At 38.8% G+C, this 27,571-nt stretch overlaps 1 protein-coding gene, 1 long non-coding RNA gene and 1 pseudogene across 2 annotated transcripts in view; 1 reads left to right on the top strand and 2 right to left on the bottom strand.

Annotated features, from left to right (window-relative positions):
* The window catches only part of LOC132230872 (calcium-activated chloride channel regulator 4-like), a 32,151-nt gene extending 16,826 nt beyond the window's left edge, over positions 1–15,325 (bottom strand). Inside the window, exons 1-6 of the mRNA XM_059688968.1 lie at positions 15,123–15,325; positions 6,914–7,054; positions 6,622–6,769; positions 3,034–3,142; positions 1,234–1,411; positions 684–902 (exon numbers count right to left, since the gene is read on the bottom strand). Coding sequence (XP_059544951.1) covers positions 684–902; positions 1,234–1,411; positions 3,034–3,142; positions 6,622–6,769; positions 6,914–7,054; positions 15,123–15,281 — 954 coding nt within the window. The 5' untranslated portion in view covers positions 15,282–15,325. The remainder of the gene's footprint in view (positions 1–683; positions 903–1,233; positions 1,412–3,033; positions 3,143–6,621; positions 6,770–6,913; positions 7,055–15,122) is intronic.
* The window catches only part of LOC132230878 (uncharacterized), a 116,961-nt gene extending 97,043 nt beyond the window's left edge, over positions 1–19,918 (top strand). The window contains exon 3 of the long non-coding RNA XR_009451951.1: positions 19,509–19,918. This is a non-coding gene — a long non-coding RNA (uncharacterized LOC132230878). The remainder of the gene's footprint in view (positions 1–19,508) is intronic.
* A 2,105-nt stretch (positions 19,919–22,023) lies between these two features.
* LOC132229733 (V-type proton ATPase subunit D-like) lies at positions 22,024–22,877 on the bottom strand (annotated as a pseudogene).
* Between the last annotated feature and the right edge of the window lie 4,694 nt (positions 22,878–27,571).

A 27,571-nucleotide genomic window follows, 5' to 3' on the forward strand; every position in this document is an offset into this window, starting at 1 on the left:
GCCATTAGCTCAGCCTGGAAGACCAGTCCATCTCCTGCAGGAGGTGGGCGCCTGTACCAAATTTTGAAGGAGGAGTGTGAGTTAATGTGGTAATGGGGAAGAGAAAGTTTTCTCTGTGAACCCTTCAAGGATATGGGTCTCTATTCCTAGAGCCTAGCACAATGCATACCGTTTATTAAGTGATAGAAGGCATAAGTGGCTGAATCTGACCATAGCTTCCTTATGGTGGTGCTTTTTGTTTGTATCTTTGATCATAAAGAGTCACTTATATAGATGATAAATAAGATTGACTCTGAATGGAGTTCAGCGATCCACTGTATCCTCAAGTCTGTCAAGTATTTCCAGTAGATAAAAGAGGTGGGTAAGAAAACATTTCTGTATTTCAATCTCTCCTTCTGATCTTCTAACTAAATCTTTACTAATGGGCCTAAAAGTTCTCCTCAGTATACCTTCCATTTTCTGCAAAAAAGAGTCTTTCATGTTAAGTCTTTTCAACTGTATTGTCGTCCTGCTTTCATTACAATATTCACTGCCCATCCTGAGGTCATAATCATAGGACACGACAGATCTTATCCCACCATGCAATTTAGAACAACCCAGGTGAAGGTAGAGTTCAGAGTGTTCTTAGGCATTCAATCATCCATTAGTCACTATATTTAGGGAAAATGGGCCCATGAACATACCCCCATGCTTCCAGATTTATCAAGAACCAAGCACACAATTCTATCTCTGATCCTCAGCAATGAGAAGACAGGTGAAGGGGGTGATTCCACCATAGTTGTGGTGTTTTTAAAATCCTCAGAGTTGCTGATCACCTCCCATGTGCTTCTGAATTCGCACTTCTTGTTTTGTAGGCTTGGAGCTTCTCCATTATGGTTTTGTTTATTACAGAATTTAACAACCTAAAAGGTTAGTAAGATGAAAAAAAGTGTTACATATGATGCATTTAAACATTCAACTAAAAATTTGATAAAAATAAAAAATCTATGCAAATAGGCGTTTTGTTTAATGAAATTTGATTCATTGAGGAATCATAGAATACTAAAGTGGATTTTCAATGGTAGTAATAATAAATAGCACTAGTTGAGTACTTACTATGTGCCAGTCAATGTTCAAAGAACTCTATATTAATACATTTAATCCCTCAGGTCACCTGCATAGATATTTTATAAATGTGATAACATGCCCTTTGATCATAAATATACTATATGAACAAATAATTGACATACTTACAGAAGTAATACCTTGCATAAACATTATGGATGTCTTTTCAGTTTGATCTTTGTCAGGGAAAAATTGACAATTTTTTTCATATAGTTTTGTCTTAGGATCAATTTTACATTTATTAAATACACAGCTATTTCCTTGACATTTATAAACTCTGTTCACACCAATAATATCTGTGGAACACCTGAAAATAAGTGACAGTTAGTCTTTGAGACAACCTAACCAGTAACAATTTTTTGAAAATCTTAAGTGTTTCTATTCACAATGATCCTTATATCAAGTTTTTTATTCTTATTTGACAGTAAAGTATAAGGATTTCTACCAGAGCAGTCCTCCAAGAAATTTCAGAGGGAAATTTTAAGTGGTATCCCCAGTGTATGCAGTGGCTGAGCTATCTGCTGAGATTAAAATGTTGCTGCTGACCTGTTAACACTAATGACTCTAGGCTCCCCTTTTCCAAACATCTCTCCTGGCAGCCTTGTGGAGTTAATGCATTGCAGGCATCTGGGCAAGATAACTTGTGAAACCATTTACTCTTGGTACCACCTTAGCTTAAAATTCTTTATAGATTTCCCTCCACACCCCAAAGCTACCTCTAAAACAATGGGATGTGGCATAACTATAAGCATTTTGATTATTCAAGGAGCGTTTTTATCCAAATGAAATGTGGTCTGAAGGAAAGGCTGAAGTATTGCCTAGGACTATAAAGAATGGTGGAGGCATTTTAGACATAGGTTTTGTTGCATGGAATTGGCCACAGGTGTCAGTGATTATAACAAACATGCTGGCGTGTGAATATATCTCACCTATTCAATGTGTTTCCAATTCATATTTAAGAAACAATGGGGGGTGATGGCAAGTGACTGGGGGGTAGGGGAGGCCGGGGAGAGGTCAATGGGGAAAAAAGGAGACATATGTACTACTATTTGTAATACCTTAAATAATAAGTTAATTAATTAAAAAAAAAACAATGACTAGCTTTCATTCAGTAATTTAGAGAGTCTCCTACAAATATGTATGCTACTATTGCCTCAAAACTCAGTGAATATAATGATGTTATCTCTACTAACAATCATGATGAATTTTGCACAGTGTAAACTAGACATTTGGGGGAATATAATGAAACAAATGTAATCAATGTAATATTCTCTAAAATATGTATCCTGAAAGTGGTGCTATGGCTAATAAAGGGCTTTCATTGAAATCATATATCTTAGAGTTTATACATTTTTGATAAGTCCCAAGACCCAGCAGGGCATTTAAGATTGAGTAAACTGATGGCAGACAATTTTAGATAGATTTCCTCCATCCATTCTGCACTCTTGACCTCAGAACCAAGAGGATTATCTGTAATTAACTGTGATGTTAGATTGGTATTTTTAAAGTAAATTTTATAAATCTAAGGAAATTTCTGTTATGGTTCCTTGTAGCTGGTTGATTTTTTTACTCAGCCTGCAGTTACCACTATTTATTAACCATTTTTCCATTCTTGTTTTGAACTCCCAGCATATAGTACAACCCTTTACACAGAGACCAACTTTAATGTAAATGAGTTCTGGTAGCCATGGTGGAGAGGTTTAAAAATATGTCAATTTGGCTTCCAAATGTTCTTGAAGTTATGTGTATTTTAAATGGGAAACTAGCCACTTTTAGATATATTTTCTTTTTAAAAAAGGACACTGTTTTTATGTTATGGTGTCTAGTATCTGCATTGGGAAAAAGGAATGATTGGCATTTCAAATAAATATAAATCAAACTAAGGAAGTGATAGCCTGAAGTAACTAAAGAAAATGTAAATGATCATGCCTTGTTGCTTCAATTCTTTTAGACGAAGAGCTGTAGAAAGGTTCATCGTCATTGTACTCATCAAAAACTCCCCAGCGGAGATGGGCCCATTCATGGACAAGTAGTCTGCCTGTGGGAAAATATTTCAAATATATGATCATAATTCAAGTGACAAAATTTGCCCTTCAAATATTTTAAGCAATGGGTTTTTAAATAAAAAATAATTATACTTAGGTTTTAAACAACTGCCAATATTTATATTTTGATTTGTAAAAAAGCATATAACATTATATTGAATTATAATATGGTATATAGTATATTATCTTTTTATTCTACAACATTAAATCATTTAAACATTTTTGTGTGTATGTATGTATATGCCAGTGATGGCGAACCTTTTGAGCTCAACGTGTCAGCATTTTGAAAAACCTTAATTTAACTCTGGTGCTCTGTCACATATAGAAATTTTTTGATATTTGCAATCATAGTAAAACAAAGATTTATATTTTTGGTATTTATTTTATATATTTAAATGCCATTTAACAAAGAAAAATCAAGCAAAAAAATGAGTCCAAGTGTCACCTCTGACACGCCTGTCATAGGTTCGCCATCACTTGTATATGCTATGAACAGAATAGACTGGGCTTTAGGTTTTGGTTAATGGGGGTGGGGAACAAAAAGTCTTACATATTTCAATGGTTTTTGGTTCCACAAAGTTCACTCCTACTAACAACATAAACATATAGGTAAAATTTGTGGTACTAAAATTTCATGGGAGCACAATTAAATTTTTAAAAATGTCTACAAATGTTCCTAAGGCATTTGATAATGAAAAATAAAGATTGAAAACACAGCTATAGATTATATATAATGTTGGGGCTATCTAAATGAAGTGATTAATTTATTATATGAAATTAAGTTTTATTAATTATATTTTCAACACTATACTAGGTACTAGGAAATATAAAGATGAGTAGGATGTATTCCTTTTCTAGAATAGACTTAGAAGGAGTCAGAATAAAACTTTTTCTAATAATTTCAGGGTAAATGGAAGAATAAAGGTACACCCATAACTTGAAATGCAGAAAGAAAAAACAAGTAGACTTTTTGCTTTATCAATATTAGGAAAAACTTCAAAGGAAATAGAAATGGAGAAGGAGAAGATGGTAATATAGTCTGTCCGTGTGTTTCTCTAACTCAAATGAACTCATAAGATCCAAAAATTAGAGGAAAATGTCAGTATTATGCAAAAGTCGTTTTTCTTCTTTAAGTCCTTGCTACTCAAACTGTGTTCCTTGACCCACCAGTATCAGCTTCATGGGGAAGCTAACAAGAAATGCAGAATCTCTGGTCTACTGTAGATCTACTGAATCAGAAACTGGTCCCTAAGTAATTCTTCTACATTTTAAACTTTAAAAGCACTGGCGTAAGATTTTCTAAGCAACTGGAGTCCGATTAGTGATTTTGGAATTATATATAACCTTCAGTATAGGAGGGAAAAAACCCTCATCTCACTTAAATTCCTCAGATCAGAGAAATTTGGTGAATTTTAAGAAAACATAAAATTGCCTGCACCTGTGGCTTCCTTTTTGCAGTGGTCTACTCTTACACTTGCTTTCTTCACAGCTCATGGCAGGTTGCCCTGCTTCCCAAGCCCACCTTAATTTGCTAAGAAAGTAGAGTTCGGATCTCACCACACACACACACACACACACACACACACACACACACACACACACGTAGCTATGTGAGGAGATGTTATGCTATTTAGCTTGACTGTAGTAATAATTTCACCATTCAATAAGTATATGTATATCAAATCAGCATGTTGTACGCCTTAAATATATACAATTTTTATTGCAAGAAAAGCAGCTCCTCTAACTTAGAATTTCATTCACATCTACATCATTGTCTCAGTTCCTACTAAGCCTGTTATTGTTTCTAATAGCATTTCACTTTATGTGTGTGCTTGTATCTGTACTTTTAAGATCTATGATGGCAGCTTCCAGCCAAACTGAGCTATGGCCAAGATTGTTTAAATGTTCTTTCCAGGTACCTATTATTATTGTTACTATATTTATTATAAATTGCATATATTTTGAGGACTCTCTTCTTAATCTTGTTGTTCAAGAGCCATGTTGTTTTTAGAGCATTGTTTTTCAGCATGTGAGTTTTTCACAAACACATGTATCACATTATAGGAAAAGCTCCTGTCTAAGAGCAAGGAGGAAAGCTACCCGTTATAGAACAGGGCTGAGGTGGGGGTATGACAAAAGAACAAGAGCTCAAGTGGGGATGTTAGCTTTAATATTAGAGAAAATTCTTCTTGTCTAATATAGGTGCAGGTAGACATGAATTTGGAAGTAGAGAAAAAGGTAGGGGTTCCATTTCTCAATCAAGGCATCTGTTGATTGATGGGATTGAAAAAAAGTGGCTACAGATCTTGAGAAAAATGGTGCAAGTTTTAGAACAGCTGCTTAGGAATGAGAAAGGGAGTTGAGAAGATGCAAGTACAACATTATTGAGTAGCTGTGAGGACTTCACTAAGTTTGAAAAATGTATTTTTGTAATGATACCGATTAGCTTTGTAATTTTCTTTCACAATCTTGAAAACATTAACAGGAGCAAAAGGAAACTAGCTGGAAATTTAGTAGAGAGGATTTGGCAAATTGAATGAAACATAAGGATAAGAGTGGTGAGGGAATTGAGCTATTTACGCTTTGCTGGACCTGCCATGTAAAGGAAAAATTATAGTTAGAAGGGAGCAAAGGTTAGAGGTGCCAAGGAGAAGAAATGTGATTGGACTAAAGTATGGGGAGAGTTAAGATTCAGATGGCATGAGATGGGATGGAGCTTTCAAGACTTGTTGGGAAACAGGTAATGAGAACCAGGGTTGAGTGTTTGACAAAAACAAGGGACTTAATGAATGCTCATTGAAGGGACAGTGGAAGAGAGGTGATCTTGGGGTATGTGGGTTCAGGAATGTTTTCCTGTGTAGTGATATGTGAAATTATGCGCTTTAAGTTCATTTGAACCAATGACCTTAACTTTTAGACTGAACTAGATGAAATTACCGTTTTTTATAGGTAAAAATGATCACTAACAGACAAGTACATCTAGTTCAACCAAATAGGTTGAATAATAGTATAGCAATTACAGCCCCTGAGTGTTTTCTCTTGGCCAGGAACTGTAATCTTGTCTCTTTTCAGCTTTTCACACATCTGCCTTCCATTAAGGTGGCATGTGATTAATATCCAGCTGTGGAGAACTGGAATATTAAGATTTGAAAAGTATGCTTAAGAAAAATATTTACTATTATTGCTGTGTTCAAATTTCTGTAGACACTCTACTGAGAACAGTTGCATGGATTACCTAATTTAATATTCACAACAATTCTGTACAGTAGTAGCTCCTCTATTCACCATTTTACAGGAAATAAGCACAGAGAGTCTAGGAGTCTAGCTCACTTGTCCAAGGTCACATAGAGCTGATAAATAGGGGAGCCAGGATTTGAACCTATAGACTCTGGCTCTAGGGTTTGTACATTTAACTTGGGCACACATCTGCTTATTGGAATCATTTCAAAATATATATTAATCTAATTCTTACCTGCTGGTCCATATTCATTTTGTTTTTTCCCAAGTACAAAGTCAGGGGTGAAATGAATGTATTCTCCTTTTTCTTCACAGAGTTTAAAATGCTTGGTGTATGGTTCATCTCTATCTGGTAGGGTAGGTGGTGCAACTAAAACATCAGCCTGAGAAGGTTTAAAAAGATTTTTAAAACATCAGAAATAGAAATGATAACATTTAATCAGAAAAACTCTAAAACAATCAATTTGCAGTTCAATGGAGGAGCACCAGAAGATATAATATTTTAAGAGACTTGTTTTTACTCTTACATGTGTGTAGCTTTCATGTGTTGGTCTCTTGTATTGAGGCTTTTCCTTCCAAGTATCAGGAATTAATATTGATACATTTTTGAAAAAAAATCTTCTTTCTGTGGCTTCAAATAGGTAAGTAGAAGCTGCAGTCACCATGTCCTGTTATAAAAGAATATATGGCAGTTAACTGAATGAGCAGAGGTTCATTACAGGCATTTCTCAGATCAAGAGTGGATAGAAAAAGCCACTGACTAGTGAGCAGAGTCTCTGCCTCAGAATTCCAACCCTGCTACTTTTCAGTCCAAAATTATAGCTTAATCCTGCACATTTAAAGGTTTTGGGTATAATTCTGCATCAAAAGGCAAATACTTCTATTTGGTGTTAAGAGAAATTGCATACCATGATAGACTTTAGAGTCATCTACTTGGCTCCAATGCTGGCATTAGCACTTTCTGGGTGATAGATTTTTGCCCACTTATATAATGCTGTGAACCTTAGTTTTCTTATCTCTTAAATAGACTATTACTACCTATCTTTAAGGTTGGCTTAAGCATGAAACACATATGCTCTACACATAGTCATAAAACTGTTGATATCATTACTATTTATGAATCTAGTAGAGAATAACCTTATTTGATGCAAGTTTAGAACAGTGTGTAGGCATGAGTCATAGGAGAGGTTTTTTATTACACATCCATTCCCCTAATAGAAGCAGCTGGGTTGAGTTGGAGCCTGGGGGTGGGGGTGGGGGGTGGAAAAATTTATAGGTACAGCTTTTTGATCAGAGACATAACTTGTTCCTCTGTTATCAAGGTGAAAATAATATCATCCCATATTGTTCAGTATCCTGAACCCCAAAATGCAATGATTAATAAGAGAAATTGCCCCACCCTAGAGCTTACCATGTAGTGGGGGAAATAGATGAATGAAAGGGATTTATGGTAATTTAATCTACATGATCAAACCCATTGAATAAGAAATCCTAGGTGCTAAATGATGATATCAACCTCTTCATCTTGCTGGCAACATCCCAGTCTATACTAATATTTTCTTCAAGTAAGGATCATGTCCTCTGTGATGCTCCTGACCTTGCATAAGCCCAGGATAGCACTGTCCTTCTTCAGGAATTCCAGGGCACTATTTTCTTTCCTGTTGAAGACAGGCCAGGGTGCTGACTCATAAGTACTAAAAAGAATAGCAAACTGATTGGGTTCAGAGCCATGAGTTCAGAGAACTGAAGGCCCAGAGGACTAGCTGGGAGTCAGGAAAAGAGCTTTGAAGAGCTCCCATGGTAGGTTGGAGGTTACCTCATCACTAGCCTAAAGCAGATGAAAGAATTCTCTACCTCTTCCCTAAGGATACTGCCCGCCCCCCGCCCCCCTTGTGATTTGGGATATTTAGGTCTCAATGGATTGTTATGTTCTGCTTGAAGTGATGGCTCTCTCTTGTGCCTATGAGATAAAAATGTAAATGGTGGTTTAACTCACCAGGAAGAAAAGGGAGAGGACTGAAATAAAACCAGAGTGAAAGAGGAAATGTTACAACTGATACCACAGAAATACAATGGATTATATGAGACAATTAAATGCCAACAAATTGGACAACCTAGAAAAAATGGAAACAATTCCTAGAAATATACAACATACAAAGACTGAATCATGAAGAAATAGAAAATCTGAACAGACCAATTACTAGTAAGGAGATTGAATCAGTAATCACTCCCCTGCCCAAAAGTCCAAGACCAGACACTTTACTGGCAAATTATATCAAACATTCAAAGATGAATTGGAGGAAGGAACACTTCCAAACTCATTTTATGAGGCCGGCATTATTTTGATACTGAAACCAGATAAAGATGGCACAAGAAAAGAAAGTTACAGGCTAATATCCCTAATGAATATGGATGTAAAAATTCTCTATGACACTCTAATAAACTATTAGCAAATTGAATTCAACTATACACTAAAATGATCATACACCATGATCAATTGGGATTTATTCCAGGGATACAAGAATGGTCTGACATTTGCAAATCAAATGACATGATATACCTGATTAACAAAATGAAGGATAAGAATCATATGATCATATCAATAGATGCAGATAAAGCACTTGACAAAATTCAACACCCATTTGTGATAACACTTCCCTCAAAGTGGGTATAGAAGGAATGTGCCTCAAAATAATAAAGGCCATGTATGACAAGTCCATAGCTAATATCAGACTCAATGGTGAAAAAATAAAAGCTTTCCCTCTTAGGCAGTGGTTCTCAACCTTCTGGCCCTTTAAATACAGTTCCTCATGTTGTGACCCAACCATAAAATTATATTCTTTGTTACTTCAGAACTGTAATGTTGCTACTGTATGAATCATAATGTAAATATCTGATATGCAGGATGGTCTTAGGCGACCCCTGTGAAAGGGTCGTTTGACCACCAAAGGGGTTGCGACCCACAGGTTGAGAACCACTGCTCTAAGGTCAGGAACAAGACAAGAATGCCCACTCTTTCCACAGCATTGGAAGTCCTAGCCAGAGCAGTTAGGCCAGAAAAAGAAATAAAAGACATCAAAATCAGAAAGGCAGAAATCAAACTATCACTATTTGGAGATGGCATGAAATTATATATGAGAGCCCTAAAGAATACACACACACACACACACACACACACACAAAACCACCACAAAAAACTTGTTGGAACTCATAAATGGATTCAGTAAAATTATAGAATACAAAATCAATATAAAGTATATGTTTCATTTATATACACTAATAATGAGCTTTCAGAAAGAGCAATTAAGATAATCCCATTTATAGTTGCATCAAAAAGAATAAAATGCCTAGGAATAATTTTAACCAAGGGGGTGAAATTTCTGTACACTTAAAACTATAAGACATTGATTAAAGAAATCTAGATGGTAGAAATAAATGTAAAGCTATTCCTTGCTCATGGATTAGAAGAATCAATAGTGTTAAAATGTTCATACTAGACTAGCCAATACAATATACAGATTCAATTCAATCCCTATGAAAAATGCCATTTTTTTTTTTGCACAGAAATAGAACAACTAATCCTAAAATTTTTGTGAAACCACAAAAGATTCTGAATAGCCAAAGCAATTTGAAAGAACAAAGCTGGAATCATCACACTTCCTGATTTCAAACTACACTACATAGCAGTAGTAATAAAAATGTATGGTATTGGCATAAAAGCAGACACATAGTTCAGTGGAAAAGAATCAGAAGTCCAGAAATAAACCCGCACTTATATTATCAATTAATTTATGACCAGGAGCCAAGAATATACACTTGTGCAAGGACCATCTCTTCAATAATTGGTGTTGCGGCCCACCAGGAGTGGCTCAGTTGGTTAAGCATTGTCCTGTGCACCAAAAGGTTGCTGGTTTGTTCAATCCCAGGTCAGGGGTCACGGCATGTACAGAAGGCAACTGATCAATGTTTCTCACATCGATATTTCTCTCTCTCTCTCTCTCCATTCCTCTCTCTAAAAATGTCCTCGGGTAAGGATTTAAAAAGTTCTTTTGTTTTAATTTAAAAAAATGGTGTTGGGAAAACTGGGCATACCCATGTGAAAGAATGGTACTCAACCACTATCTTACACTTTATACAAAAACTAACCCAAAATGCATTAAAGATCTGAAACTATAGAACTCCTAGAAGAAAACATAAGCTCTCTGACATTTGTCTTGGCAATGATTTTTTTTTTTTTACATCAAAGAGCAAAGGTAATAGCAAAAAATAAAAACAAACCCAAACAAAGAAGCAAAAACCAAACTAGTTGAAAAATAGGCAGAGGATCTGAAAAGACATTTTTCAAAAGAATACATACAAATGGCCACCTGGTACATAAAAAGTTGCTCAATATCATTATCATCAGGGAAATGCAAAGTAGGACCACAAAGAGGCATTACCTCACCCCTGTAAGAATGACTGTCATAAAAAAGATAATAAACAATAAGTGTTGGCAAGGATGTGGAGAAAAGGGAACCCTTGTGCACTGTTGGTTGAAATGTAAGTTGGTGCAGCCACTATGAAAAGCAGTGTGGAGGTCCCTGAAAAAACTTAAGAATAGAACTAACATTTGATACAGAAATTCCACTACTGGTTATTTATTAGAAGTAAATAAAAACCATAATTTGAAAAGATATATGTACCCCTATATTTATTGCAGCATTATTTACAGTGGCCAAGACATGGAAGCAACCTAAGTGTCCATATATGGGTGAATGGATAAAGACGATGTGGTATATATAAACAGTGGAATATTATGAAGCCACTAAAAAGAAGGAAATCCTGCCATTTCTAACAACATGGATGGACCTTGAGGGCATTATGCCTAAAATGAATCAGAGAAGGACAAATATGGTACAATCTCACTTATATGTGGAACAAAAAAAGAAAAAAAACAACAACAAAAACTGAGCTCATAAGTACAGAGAATAAATTGGTAGTTTTCAGATGCTTTTGGGTGGGAAAAGTGGCTAAATGGGTGAAGGGGGTCAAAAGTTACAAACTTGTAGTTATTAATAAGTCATGGTAATAAAATGCATAGCTTGGTGACTATATATATAAAAGGCTAAGTGACCATTGACTGACCGTTTGGTAGGTATGACATGCACTGACCACCAGGGGGCAGATGCTCAATGCAAGAGCTACCGAGCTGCAGTGACTCAGTTCTCGGGTGACGCACCTTGGAAATAAAGAGGAAGGAGCCTGATCCCCACAAGCCAGGCCGAGGGATCCCACCTGCCAGAGGGACCCTGCTCACTCTGCAGATGCCCTTTGAGCACCACCTCAGGTGCAGCCGGCCAGGGAGGGACCATGGGAGGTTGGCTCCAGGGTGTGTCTGGCCCATCTCGCCTGGTTCTGCCCCACGGGCCACCTTCTAATTAATTTCTTTTCAATGTGCACAAATCTGTGCACCAGGCCTCTAGTACTTAATAAGACTGTATTGTATATTAGAAGTCACTAAAATAGCAAACCAAAAGTCTTTAGTAAAAAAATTTTGTAACTATGTTATAGTGATGGATGTTAACTGGACTTATTTTGGTGACTGTTTTGTAATATATACAAATATAAAATCATTACATTGTACACATGAAATTAATATAATATGTCAATTATATCTCAGAAAAAAATTTAAAATGTATATATGGTGGTCTGAATTATAGTAACAACTGGAAATATAGGGTTGTTAACATATAGTTGTGTGGGCTGTGCATTGTATAACTTCAAAGGATTTTATTTGCTTGGAGTCTGCTTGGTCCTTTGGACAGTCTTGGATAGTGGTATGGTCTCAGGTCATGGAGGTATTTTAGAGACCCTATATCAGATGACTGTGATCTCCTGGAGCATAGTAGGGTGGTTAAGAATTGTTCCTGCAAGCTTTTCAAGCAGAATTCCTAAAATATTCATTCTAAATTGTTTCTCAGAATGCCTATAGTATTCTAGTTGTATTAAAGAAGATTAAGATATCAGTGTTTCCAAAACTACATACTCTCAAACTAAAAAGATATGAGTACAGGAATAAAGAAAGTTGACAGTTGACATCTCATCTCATAAATTATGAATTGATTCATGATAAATTTTATCGTGATCAGATATTATTCCAGGAGTAAAGTTATGTTCATATGTTGGTTCACTGGTTACATAAAAAGAGTGATTTTTATCATCTTACACAAGCCAGAACTCAAACTCTGGTTTATAAGTGAGTCTTCAAAACCTATGTATGTACTGGATCTCTGCTCTGATTGTGCTACTTAGGAAACCCTTGAAAAATCATTTAATTTCTCCAAACCCCAGTTTTCTCTTTTATAAAATGTGGATGATAGTGTTTTACATGCTTTTCGGAAATTGTAAATGCAAGGACTTTGTAGAGGACTGAATGACTGTTAGGAAACATTGTGTAATCTAGGAATGTCTGCTAACAATTGAATTTTTAGCTATGTTTTCAGTAGAGGACCATTTTAGCAATTCTTTTTACCCCTACAATTAAGTCTTCCGAATACTGATTTCTGAGGTTCAGAAGTATTTGAAACTGATCTACTGTCCCTGAACATGAAGAAGCCATCATTCAGAATCAGCTATTCAAGCCTGTGTTCTTTAGTAAAGGGATATTCATCTTTCCCTGGAATTCAAAAGGTATCAGTAAGTGACCCTTACTATGCTGCAGGAGTTTATACAGCCTGGGAAGTGTGGCTCAGTGATTGAGCATTGACCTATGAACCAGCAGCTCAAGGTTCGATTCCCAGTCAGGGCACATGCCTGGGTTACAGGCTCAGTCCCCAGCAGGGGGCATGCAGGAGGCAGCTGATCAATGATTCTCTCTCATCATTGATGTTTCTATCTCTCTCTCTTTCCCCCTTCTTCTCTGAAATCAATATATATTTTAAAGAGTTTATACAGAATGAGTGATAAATGGCACCTGCAGAATCACCAGCTCACAATTCAGGTCATGCCTATCAGTGTTTGCTGGATAACAGTATCCATGTAGAAGGCTAAAACAGTGAGCATACGGCCACAGGAGGAATTGAATAGAAGGAATTAGTAGATGTTGATATCAGGGACAGGGGAAATCTACATGGCTATAACACCAATCCCTTTATTACAAGGAATGTTACAATTGAAAGAACCTTTGGAAATACAGTTCTTGGTTCAGTTCTGTTGTCTTTCTCTTCACTGTGCACACTACCTAATGAACTCATTGGTTCTCCTGGCTTTAAATCTCACCTACACACTGATGACTCCCCAATTTTTATCTGCACCCAAATTTTCCTCCTGAACTCTGATTCCTATCTCCATCTACGAGGGCATCTAATAAGCATCTCAATTCACAATATCCCAAACTAACTCCTGATATCTCAGCTGCCAGATGATCACTGAAGTCTTCTCTTTCCCTGTTGATGATGATCGCATCTTTCCAAGTGTATAGGCCAAAACCCCCGAAGTCTTGTTTGACTCCTATCTTTCCTTCCTACCTTCCCCTACTCCACATACATCTAAATCATCAACAAATTTGTCTATGACACCGTCAGAATATGTTCAGAATCACACCACTTTATAGATCTCTACCAGAATATCCTTGTTCCTAATCACCATCGCTTCTCCCCTACAACAGCTTCCTACCTGGTGTCCCTCTACACCTCCATGCTGTGAGGAGCTTATAAAGATTAGTGACAAGTGGAAGCTTTTTACTGAGTTTCCTCAACACTACAGTCAGTGTGATTTTAGAACCTGCATGAGGGAGCACACCTCTCCTCTGTTCAGAATCCTTCCATGGATTCCTGTCACACGCAGAGTAAATGCCCAATATTTTCCATGGGCCTGGGCCCTGCTACCTCTCCAACTTCAGCTCTCCCACCCTTCCTCCTGCTCATTTACAGTTGTTTCCTTGGTCCAAATAAGCATGCTATTACCTCCATGCTGCTGCTCCCTCTATTCACTACCCAAGATTTTCAATGGGCTCCCTCCCCCACTCACCTCAGGACTCTGCTAGGAGGTCACATCAACATCGAGGCTTTACCTGTCTTCCCTACATTCTCCCCCATCCTACCCCGACCACCAGTACCTACCCCCTTTACTGGTTTATTTTTATGTCATAAAAACTCACCACCAACTGTTCTGCTATACATTTACATGTTTAATTATCTGTATCTGAAAAGAATGTACACTACATAAGGGAAGGGGCTCTTTCATTCACTGTTGTCTTGCTATAAGCATTCAATAATTGTTTAAAAAACAGACAAGTCTAAGCCCTGGCTGGGTAGCTTAATTTGTTAGAACATTGTCAAGATACACCAATGTTGCTGATTCAATCCCTGGTCAGGGCACATACAACAATCAACCAATGAATGAATAAATAAGTGGAACAACAAATATGTGAATATTTCTCTCTCTTTCTCTCTCCCAAACCCCTCCTCTCTCTCGCTCAAATCAATACATTAAAAAAACAAAAACAAAATACAGACAAGTCCAACTGCTCATCTACACATGAAGAAACAGGATCAGGGAGGTCCTGTGCCTTGTCTTTGGTCTTATGTTGAGACAGCGGAGAACCCCATGTACAGCCTCCAATTCCCACTGCCCTCACTGCACATGCTGTTTTTAAACTTTGTGGAGCATTCAGAAGTTTCCATAATATTTATTAACAACTAACTTTTTTTCCCTTTTCTAGAATTCAAACAGAAGAAGATCCCATTTCTTTCTTACCTTTATTTTTTCAATTAGTGCTTCATTTTCTGGCACACCAGGGTTTATAGCAATGATGATGCCTTCATAGCCATTGTTATTCAGCCGAACAAGGGAAGTATCGGACCCCTGCAGCAGGTATAGGACTAAGAGGAAGACAAAACTTCTGAATAACACCATTGCTCCTCTCCAGTTGATCCTGGCTGAAGGGGCTTTGCTAGCTCCTTCTCTTTCTGTATATATACTCCTAATCCTTATAGGTGGGGCTGATTATGGGTTGTAGACTGCACAAAGATCAGTGTTACATATGAGACACAATATTTGAACTTACGTAATCATTTTATTGTCTGTTACTGTAAAAGTGATAAGAAAAATAGAAGTAATCAGATCATGTTATAAAATACATTCTCAATTTTTTACTTGGGAAGTTTTTTCTATATTTTCTAATTTTGCTTAATTTCCTAAGTATGGACATATACTTTGTATTTTCTGTAGAGTACAATGTGAAAATTAATAAAATTTCATAATGAAGTGAATAGAAGAAATAATGCTAATGGTTTTTTTTTCAGTTTTACAAAGCAATTTAATTATTTTGATTATTTACCAAAAGTATAAATAATGGAAGAAAATGTAAGCTTATTAAATGTAAATAACACCAAATTAGGTAAGATGTCTTTGAAATATAAGTTAAAAAAACTTTAAGTACTTTGATAAATTAAGGAAGATTTGATAAAGTTATTAGAGTAAAATTTTAACAACTCATGCCCAGAAAATAATGAATAGAATTTGCTTTTATATAAGCACTAGAGGCCTGGTGCACAAAAATTTGTGCACTCGGTGGGGGGAAGGGGGGTCCCTCAGCCCAGCCTGTGCCCTCTCACAGTCTGGGACCCCTCGGGAGATAACGACCTACTGGCTTAGGCCTGCTCCCGGGTGGCAGAGGGCAGGCCCAATCCCTAGGTGCAGTCCCTGGTCGGGCTCAGAGCAGGGCCAATTGGGGAGTTGGGGCGCTGCACCCTGTCATGCACAGAGCAGGGCGGATTGGGAGGTTGCGATGCCACCCTTAGTCATGCTCAGGGTAGGACTAATTGGGGGGTTGGGGCACCGCACTCTGTCACACTCAAGGCAGGGTCAATAGGGAGGTTGTGGCGCCACCCCCTGTCACACACAGAGCAGGGCCGATCAGGGGGTTTGGGTGCTGACCCCTGTCACGCACAGAGCAGGGCCAATCAGGGGGGTTGGGGCTCCGTACCTGTCACACACAGAGCAGGGTTGATCAGGGTGTTGGGGAGCTCCCCCCTGTCACACACAGAGCAGGGCCCATCAGGGGGTTGGGGAGCTCCTCCCACATGCACAGAGCAGGGCCCATCAGGGGGGTTGGGGAGCTCCCCCCTGTCACTCACAGAGTAGGGGCTATAGGGGAGTTGGGGCACTGCCCCCTGTCACCCACAGAGCAGGGCCGATCAGGGGGTTGGGGCGTTGCCACTGTCACACTCAGGGCAGGGCCAATAGGGAGGTTATGGCTCTACCCCATCACACACAGAGTAGGGCCCGTGGGAGGGCGGCGCTGCCCTCTGTCACCCACAGAGCAGGGCCGATCAGGGGGTTGGGGCGCCGCCACTGTCACACTCAAGGCAGGGCCGATGGGGAGGTTATGGCTCTACCCCGTCACACACAGAGCAGGGCCTGTGGGGGGAGAGGGGGTTGGGGCGCCACACCCTGTCACACACAGAGCCACAGGGCGATCAGGGGGTTGGGGAGCTCCCCCCTATCAGGCACAGATCAGGGCTGATCAGGAGGTTGGGGCGCCTTCCCCTGTCACGAACAGTGCAGGGCCGATAGGGAGGTTGTGGCCCCACCCCCTGCCACACACAGAGCCGCAGGGCGATCAGGGGGTTTGGGTGCTGCCCCCTGTCACGCTGTTCCCAGTGCCGAGGGGCCTCATGGCTCCACTGATCCCGGTGCTGGGAGGCATATTACCCTTTTACTATATAGGATAGAGGCCTGGTGCACATGTGGGGGCTGGCTGGTTTGCCCTGAAGGGTGTCCTGGATCAGGGTGGGGGTCCCCACTGGGATGCCTGGCCAGCCTAGGTGAGGGGCTGAGGGCTGTTTGCAGCTGGTCACACACCCTTCAGGGTGTAGGTCCCCACCCCTGGGTGCCTGGCCAGCCGGGGTGAGGGTATGATGGCTGTTTGCAGCTGGTCATATACCCTTCAGGGTGGGGGTCCCCACTGGGGTGCCTGGCCAGCCTGGGTGAGGGTATGATGGCTCTTTGCAGCTGGTCACACACCCTTCAGGGTGGGGGTCCCCACTGGGGTGCCTGGCCAGTCTGGGTGAGGGGCTGAGGGCTGTTTTCAGGCTGGCGGGTGACGTAAGCGCCCAACCGCTCCTTTTTTTCTTTTTCTTTTTATTCTGGGCCAGCTTTAGCTCTGAGGCTCCAGCTCTTAGGCCTCCGCTCCTGAAAGCAGGTATCTGGTTTGAAATGAATAAAACTAAAAAAAAAAAAAGACCGTACCCTTTTATGTAAAGATGTTTACTTTGAATTTATATTAGTTCACACAAACACTCCATCCATGCTTTTGCTCCGGCCCTCCGGTCCAGTTTAAGAGCCCATTGTGCCCCTCGAGTCAGAAAGTGTGCCCACCCCTGGTAGACTCTTCCCAAGAGTTCATTTTTGGCTCCCTTCTCTTCTTTCTCTCTATGTTCCATATGGGGATTTCACTCTTACGCATGGTTTTACTTATCCTCTGTACACTGATGATGACCAAGTACACATCCAGCCCAGACTCCTCACCAACCACCCTAGGTGAAAGAAGAAATGGAATAATATTTTCAAAGTGTTGAAAGAAAAAAGTTAAACTTAATATTTCAGGTTAGCCTCAGACCATCTAATACACACTCTAAAAACACTCTTGAAGGAAATCCTCCAGCAAGAAGCAAAATAAATAAAAAATAATAAGGTATGAGAAATAAATAATTTAGTAAAATTGATTATCTAAATAATAAATAAAACAACAAACATTTATTAATTCACAATTTAAACTAGAAAATGCCAACATGAGGGAGGTTGGTGTTAGAATCCAGTTAGAGATGAGGGCTTGCTAAGGCAATTCTATTGGAAGTGAAGGGGATAAAGGGAATATAGATAAGTGTTTGAATTCTATTACCATGGAAAATAAATAAATAAATAGTACATATAAGAATGGATCTTAATAAGTTGAGATAATGATCAGAAGACAAAAATCATAATGTGTAATTTTTAAACCAGCAGTGTCAAATTTAATCTATTTGATGGAAGTTAGGAAAGGAGGGGAACAGAAGTCACAAAAAGAAATATGTGAAATGGAAAAAGATGGCAAATAATATCTAAAAAATCATTAAACCTGTGTGAATTGGTTAACTCTTTTGGTAAGACAGAATCTCAGCTTAGATTTTGAAAAGATGAAATAATATGCTGTCCTTAGAGACATATGTAAAATGGTAATGTTATAACAATTCCTCCATTATATATGTGTAAAGAAATGTAACAAAGATAGGGTACTTGTAACAGTAAGTAGTAAAAAAGAAAAAAATCAGTTGACCCTAATTTTATTTTACTTCATTATAACTTTACACAATAACTGATTAACTCAAAGACTGCAATCTCTGTTTTTACAGAACTCCTTATTTCTATTCTGATAGATCCCAATATATTCTACAGCATGAAATTGTACTGCTGTAGCTTTTTTACTATCATCCCCCCACAGGGTAAAGTCCTAAATCTTTTATTCAGGACCTTCCTTGATTTGTAGCTTAGGTACTTCCCCATTGCCTCCCAATACAGCCACCTGCCCTCTATAATTCCTGCCTTAGGCAAACAGAAGGGTTCACATTTTTCCAAACGGAACATTATGCCTTTGTCTATTGGCAATTTTTGATTAGAATTTCCTTCTTTCTTTTACTTGTCCTTCAAGACTTATATAAGGTGTAATCTCTTCCATAGTGCTTTCCCCCTTATTCTCCTATAATTATGTATATGATATCACATCTCATCACATCAAATTACTTTGTCTGTTTCCTTGACTAAACTGCATGTCACTGGAAGAGCAGGGACTATGTGGTCCCAGTCTTCAGCATGATGCCTGTCATACAATAAAATACAATGACTAAAGGCATCCATGTCAACAAATATTATGTTCTAGGCTCATGAGTACTTTAAGCAGCACTCTGGTTGCATGTGACAGAAAACCATTTCAAATAAATTATTTGCATATTTATTTACTTATTTATTGGAAGGCTATTGGGCAAAACTCACATTACACTGAAAAGGTGAAGTTGGCCCTAGAGCTGGGACTGCTAAGGATGTGAATATGCTCATTTCTTGGCCTGTTGGCCTTATTATCTCATACCACCTTCCCTCTTTCAGCAGGAAAAAAATGGACAGAGACCAGTCCTGAGCCTCACAACAGATAGCTTTGCTGCCACGGAGACATTAATCATCCTCCCTACTTCGGGTTCAAAAGTCCTGGAGAAGAGCTCTGATGAGCCTGTTCTGAGTCAAGTGGCCATCCCGAGGAGTCATCTGCAGCCAGGAGAACACCCTGATCTGCCGGAGTCAGGTGCCTATCCTGGGTGAATCCATGATAGCAAGGAGGGCAGGGTCTAATAGCAAAGACACGAGAAGTGGGGACAGTCTCCATCCTTGCCCCCAAAGTGAGGTCCTCCAGGTCATGTGGAGATTGATAGAAATTAAGAATCTTGGGCCCCTGGACCTACTGAACAGGAATCTGCATTTAGCTCCCCAAGTGATTTATGTACACACTCAAATTTGAGGAGCACGGGACACATTAAACTTCGGAGGTTGGGAGAGTTAGACCTGGTTTTAGGTTGTAGCAGAAAGTATTTCAAAGAAATATTTGCAAGATCATCCTACGTGTTTAAAACATAAAATATAATGTTTTTAAAAAGTTTTAGAATTTTCTTTTTGAGCAAATGTTTCAGAGAAATATCATTCATTATTTTTCTCTGGAATAGTTTGTCACATATGTGAAGGAATAGACATTTCAACTTCCTTTACTGTCCCATCATTTTTTATAACAAGTTCCTTTACTTTTATTTCATAGCCCAAACACTAATTACTGGCTCCTAGAAATTCTCGTTTTCTAAACCAGTGATCTGTTTCCTCCTTGTTCCCCACTCCCATTGTGTTTTCCCCAGATGATCTTTATTAAACTGTTGGACATTGGACATGGTAACTTCTAAGTCAGGGTCCTGTGGTGATATCAATTCACTTTCTGGGATTGTTATTATTATTATTACATGATCTGCAATTTCATTGACTGTATTATTCTAGTGGTACAGTAATTTTAAGGAATATGGCTTCTCTATGTTGAAGCATTTTCCTTTCATTTTCTGAACACATGGCTGTACTATTTCTAAAGCCGCAACTATCCATTTGAATTGTAATGAAACTAGAGAAGCCAAAGGCCACCTCTATTTGGTCCGAAGATGTACTGGAGGCAGCTGAATTGTTTCTCCTTCAGGAAGAAAATTAGTTAATCTCAGAGGTGTGTGGTGTCCCATGTGGCCTTAGCATGACATGTCGGCCCCTGAAGGCACTGCTGAAATGTTGTCCTTATGCTGCAGACCTGTATATTCTCCCTTTCCTCATTTATTGTTATTTTCTGTCTTCCAAATACCCATTTTTTGTTGCCATTTTGAATTTCTGACATTATCCTTCTGTGGTTCTCCCCTCTCCCCCAATCATGTTTGGCTTTTGTATTACTGAGATTGTTTCTTTTTCATATGTGAAAATGTTTGTACTGCTTATAAATAATATGTGCTTATTGTAAAAAATTAGAAGACATTACAACATTTAGAGAAGGAAATTTTAATTACCTATTAATATATATATATATATATATACATATATATATATATATAATTTCTTGAATCATTAAGACCATACTGTATGTTTATTTATTTTGAAATAATTTTTACTTTTCAATTACAATTTACATGCAATGTTATATTAGTTTCAGGGTTTCAGGTGTCCAACCCAGTAATTAAATGTTTATATAACTTACAAAGTGTGCCCCCCAATAAATCTAGTACCCATCTGACACTATACATAGTTATTACAATATTATTGACTGTATTCCCTATGCTGTATTTTACATCACCATGATTATTTTGTAACTATCAATTTGAACTTGTTTTTTAAAAAATCATTTTACTATTTATACCACAGTCACATTCAAATTGGCAAAATTGTTCCATGACAGAGAGAACAGAGACCTGTCATGGAAAGTAAAATTAAGTGAAGGCTTTCCTAAAGCTGGAGAAGTACCACAGAAACACAGGATGGCTGCAGCTCCCTCGGATAACAGTGCCAGGGGTGTGAGTGGGAGGAATGGAGGGTGCTCCTACAGTAGCTGGCCTACTTATATTGGCCTGAGACCACTACTGGTTAGTAAGGGGAATTTCCTAATATGCTTGGTAAGCTGATCACTTTTAACCATTCATAATTGGGGTAGGGAGACACTTCTGCAGAATAAATTCTACAAGTTCCTGGGTAGGTTCTCTAAATCTCATCTGTGATCAATGGTTGGTAAATTAGGATTCTGCAAAAGTAATCCCATTCAGCAGTTCTCAACCTGTGGGTCGCGATCATCGCAAAACACATATAGCATATCAGATATTTACATTACGATTCATAGCAGTAGCAAAATTACAGTTATGAAGTAGCAACAAAAATAATTTTATGGTTGGGGGTCACCACAATATGAAGAACTGTATTAAAGGGTCACGGCATTAGGAATGTTGAGAACCACTGGGTTAAATGGACATGCAGGGAAATTTTTACCACCAGTGAAATTAGGCCAAACAATAAATAGCCACATGAACCAAACCTACACTGAACTAAAATGGTGTCATTAAATTTAGGACTTCGGAAAGAACCAGAGCAGGAAAAATTCAAACAGAAGATCTGCATTCTTCTCTTCAGCCAGAAGATTGGCAGGCTTCATCACCTCTCCAGCTACCCTCCCTTTCTTCAAGTCCCTCTCAGTTTTTTCCTTAAGAATCTTTTTTTTCCTCCTGTATTTTCATTAACCTATAGAACTCTTCTCACTCTCTCTCATCCAGCTCTATGATGATATAAGCAAGGGTATGTTCCATCCTGGGAATGATGACATGTTCAATGGCATTTACATGACTGTTGTTATCTTAATAGCTTCGTGTATTTTGAGTAACAAAGGAAGTCTGCAGTGAGGCGAATTCCAGCATAATTTCTCTTTAATTTAGCCAGTTGTTCCCCATCTCTGGCTAAACCAGACAGTTCATAACTGTCAGTTCCTTCATGATAATGTTCAAACACTGGCAAAGTAACACCTGCTACACTATCTTTCTTTGCTTGAATCTTCACTTGGGCTTTATTTACATTTTGGATAACTGTGGTGCTGAAGTTCTCTGCTGTGAACAGGGCCTCAGGAAATGAAAAAGGCAGCTTCTCTCATCACTTCACCCATCAACATTTTAGTCTCTATGATCTTCTTTAGGATCTGCAGAAATCGAAGAGTTAAGGCATCAGATTTTTTCTTCAAGTTTCGACCTGCCTGTGCTCCTTTTAATCGAGCCTTCATGATGGTCTGTGCCATTTGACAGGGAAAGATTGCAATTCGGTCTTTGCCCGACATTCTTACGATGACTGTTCGGCTCTGGTGCCACGCCTGGCAGTCGTGGTTGCCATAGACCCAGCCACAGCATCTTCCTCTACAGGAGTCAGCTGGTTGTGTCACTTGACCCTCCTGTTTCTAGGCCACCAGGATTCGCATTCTTCCTCAATGTGTACTTCTTAATCTCTTCACCCATCCTGCCAAGCCCCCTCCCATCTGACAATCAACAAAATGTTCTCTGTATCTATGTGGTCCACTTGTTCATTTATTTTATTTTTTGAGGTTTCACATATAAGTGAAATCAAATGTTATTTGTCTTTCTCTGTCTGATTTATTTCACTCAGCATAGTACCTCTAAGTTCATCGATGTTGCAGATGATAAGATTTCATTTTTTTTAATGGCTTCTGTGTCTTAGTTATTCTATATAATAAAAGCGTAATATACAAATTATCCCCTTGACCAGGAGTTTGACCAGGGGGCAGGGCCAGCTGGCCAACTGCAGTAAGAGAGGCCCTGGTTGGAAGCCGGAAGCTGCTAGGGACCTTACCCATGCATAAATTTCATGCACTGGGCCTCTAGTTGTAAATAATGCTGCAATGCACATATCAATGAATATGTCTTTTTGCTTTACTGTTTTGGGTATCTTTGGATAAATAAGTAGAATCCTGGGTCCTTTTTTATCTCTTGTTATAGCCTTTGTCTAAAAGTCTATTTTATATGATATAAGTATTACTACCCCAGGATTTTCTTTTTATTTCCATTTTTATGAAACATTTTCTGCTTCCTTATCCTCCAAATTGCTGATTTGATCTTCTGCTTCATCTATCTACTGTTGATTCCCTGTAATATATTCTCCATTTCAGTAACTACTCTTTATTCGTGACTGGTTCTTTTTTATATTTTCTATCCCTGTCCTTGTTTCCTCCTTCCTTGTTGAAGTTCTCACTGAGTGCATCTACTCTTCCCCTAAGTTTATTGAACGTCTATATAACCAGTGTTTTTGGCCCCTGCTTCTGGTAGATTGCTTGTCACCATTTTATTTAGTTCTTTTTCTGGAGGCTTGTTCTGTTCTATTCTTTTTTTTTTTTAGGGACATGTTTATTCGTCTCCTCATTTTGCCTATCTCTCTGTCTTTGTTTCTAAGTATTAAGTAGAGATGCTACATCTCCCAATCTTGGTAGAGTAGGCTTATGTAATAAGTACCCCATAGGGTCCAGTGGCACATTCCTGGTCACCCGAGCTGGGCACTCCAGGTATGTCCCCTTGTGGGCTGTGTGCATCCTCCTGTTTTAGTTGAGCCTTGATTGCTGTTGGCATGTCAATTTGAGGGAATTACCGCTCTCCCACCCCCCCCAGACTGATAGGTTGGGAGAACTGGCTGTGACTTCAGGGGAGGAACTGCTCGACCCTATAGAGCAGGACTGCTTCAGTGGGATTCTGGTACTCCATGAGTCTGCCCCTTGAGTGTGTCATTTGTGGAGGAGGTTGGGTGGTCTTCTGGTGTGGTCTGTAGCTGACCACTGGTTCTGGGCCTCCTGGGAGGTACAGACCAAGACCATCTGCCACCTCTGCTCAGCTCAGGGCCACCCAGCATGAGCTACAGAGGGATCTGCATTTGGCTGCTACTTGTGCTGGGCTTAGAGGTGCCTAGGTGAGACCAAACTGAGAACAAAGGCAGGCTGCCACGAGTGTTGGGGATGGGGTCACATAGCAAGAGGAATGGGGCATATTGAGGCCAGATACTGCTTGTTTGGGGTCTGTGAATCTTTGAGAGATTTTAGGAAAGTCCACAGCATGAGCCAAGACTGGCCACTTGTATGGAGAAGCCACGGAAAAGGATCTGTTGGGCCCATAACTTAGGTGAGGTGGGTCTCAGGGAATCACCAAGGTGAGGGAACATTGTTAGCCTTTCATCTCTGTGTAGGGAGGGCTCATCAAGGAACAATGGCCTCTGCCAGAACTTCGCTCTCTGGGAAAAGGCTTCACTTCCAACTCTTACCCCAAAGCCAGACAATTCAGTTCCTTCCCATGTGTCCCTGGTGGCTTTTGAGCAGCTGCCCAAAGCTGGAGTTTAGAGTTACTGAGTTTATATTCATGTATCTGGGACCCTTTAAGAAGAATGCCTGGGATTCCAGCAGCCCTCCATCTCACTCAGACATAATCCCTGCTGGTTTTTATAGCCAGAAGTTATGGGGACTTCTCTCTCTCTCTCTCCCTCTCTCTCTCTCTCTCTCTCTCTCTCTTTTTTTTTCAAGCCTCACCAAGGATATGTCTTTATTGATTTGATAGAGAGAGGAAGGGGGCGGGGAGAGCAAAATATTGATATGTGAGAGAAACATCAATTGGTTGCCTCCAATACATGCTCTGACCGGGGATTGACCTGCAATCCTTTTGCTGTATGGGATGATGATGAACCAACTGAACTACCCAGCCAGGTATTAGGATTTCTCTTTCTGGCATTGAAACTCTGGGATGGGGTGCCTGCAGTGGGCCTGGGATCCCTCACTTCTCAGGGGAGCCTCTGTAGCCAAAATAACCCTCCCGACTTTTAACTACCACCCATGGGTGTGGGCCCAGACTGTTCCTTGTCTCCACCGTGCCTACCAGTCTCAATGTGGCTGCTTACTTATAGCCTCAGTTATAGGACTGCTATTCTAGATCTCAGGCAATTTTTGAATAATGGTTGTTCTGTATGTAGTTATCATTTTGATGGGGTTGTGGGAGATTGCGAGTACTGATTGCGAGTACTATGCTGTTTATTTTTGCATACATTTAAAAACTGGGTACATATAAGCATTCTATTGAAAGACATTTTTGGAATGAGGATGAAGATAATGAAGGTGATGAGATAAATAATATTGACTTAGTGATTCATATGTTCCAGGCCCTATTTTAGCCATTCTGCATATATTTTTAAAATTAATCTCCATATCAATCCTGTGATGCCTTTATCCTCTATTACAGATAAGGAAGTAGTAGGACAACCAGGTAGGTAATTTGCCCAATGTTCCATAACTAGTAATTGGATATTTTTAAAGAATTTTCTTATGATATTGAATATTTCATAAATCTCTTTTTAAATGCCTGAGTAGAGTTTTATTGCATGAATACATCATAATTGTTAGATATTGAGATTATTTCCAGTTTGGGTACCTTTCAGATAATGCTGTTCTGAACATCTTTGTTGACAACTTTAGTTATTTCCTCATGATAGATATCTGGACATAAACTGATGTGCCAAGGGGTGAAGATATTTATGGCCCTTCACATTGCCAATTGCTTTCTAGGAAGACAGTTTCCACTTATAGTCCATGAGATAGTATATGAGGATATATTTATCCTATTACACTTTATAAGTATTAACATTTAATGATATCTTTATTAGTTAGAAAAGTAAAAATATGTCCTATATATTTTTTAAATTTAGTAACATGAATTTTATTGTTGTTGTTGTTACCAATCAATGGGACTGCTCACAGCACACAGAGAATTAGGGATGGACGACACCCCCATTCTCAGATGAGAAAATGTAATAAATAAATCAGTTCTAGAGCCTAGTATCTTCTGTTTATTCTTCTTGGTAACCTTGGTCACTGCTTGTTATTCATAAGCACTGATTCACTACCAGGTATGCATATTTGATACATGAGTTTCTACATAGATGCAACCCTATCTAGTAGTAAAATAGAGGAACAAAACAACCTAACTAGACAACTAGGTTACATTACATTAAGTTTGATACGCACATTATCCAGCCTTAAAACAGGAAAAACAAGCAAGCAAGCAGGCAATGAACTCTGTACATTGTTAGCAAATTTGATTGGCACTCAATTCAAAAGTTAATAGCGATGTTGGGAAGAGATCCTTGTAACAGTTCTGTTAGTCAGCAGGGATTTCCCCTAATTTTCTGGTTCCTGGCTGTACAGTAAGTGTAGATAAGGAAGGTATGCAGGAAATTGAATTAAATATACAATGTTTCCTGTATATGGAATGTTGGCTACATGGTAAAACTTGGGCCTATAATGGCAGTATTTGGAAATTCTTTTCTGAAAACTAACATGCAATAAAAAACTGGTTAATGTGAGGTTGTACTTATGTCAGTTAAACTAAAATGCTGTTAAAGTTCCCTGTATTATTACTCTAGAAATATTTACTGATCATTTTGTTGGGTCTGTTGGTTTAGTTTCAACTGCCTTCAAGTAGATATCGCTAATATAGGGATGGATTTATGTTTAGAGAGAGATGGTTCAAAGTAGCAGAACTGCCTGTGTTAAAAATGCTGACTTGTCATTGATTAGCTGTGTGATTTTACTCAATTTGTTGGACTACTCTTTGCCTCAGCTTACTTATCTGTAAAATGTAGATAATACTATTATCAAACTCATGAAGTTTCTGTGAGGAAAAAATGAGATAATTAGCAGAAGCTCTTAGTACTTGGCACACAGTAAGTGCTAAATAAATATTACCTATTCTTATTACTACTACTAAATAATAAGTATTCTTGATATTGTTATTCTATGTATTCCAACTATTACTACTAAAGAAAGTTGCTTGCCTCCTCCCTCTTCATCAGGCTAAGGCTTTATACATAGTGTTAGCATAATTGCAACTGTATTTCTGGAGTCAGCCTGCCAGTTAGTCAACCTGGAAATGCTTCCTGGTCATGGCGAAAAGAACACCTGAACATCTGAGGCTTGTACAGTGTTGGCCCAGTTCATGCAGCTGGGCTTCTGTTTCAAGAGGGAGTATGGTTTCTCATGATGGAGGTTGGTCTCAAGATTTTGAATAACTTCATTGTAAATACTACTTATA

This window comes from Myotis daubentonii, chromosome 3 (assembly GCF_963259705.1).
Source record: "Myotis daubentonii chromosome 3, mMyoDau2.1, whole genome shotgun sequence".
Taxonomy (NCBI): Eukaryota; Metazoa; Chordata; class Mammalia; order Chiroptera; family Vespertilionidae; genus Myotis; species Myotis daubentonii.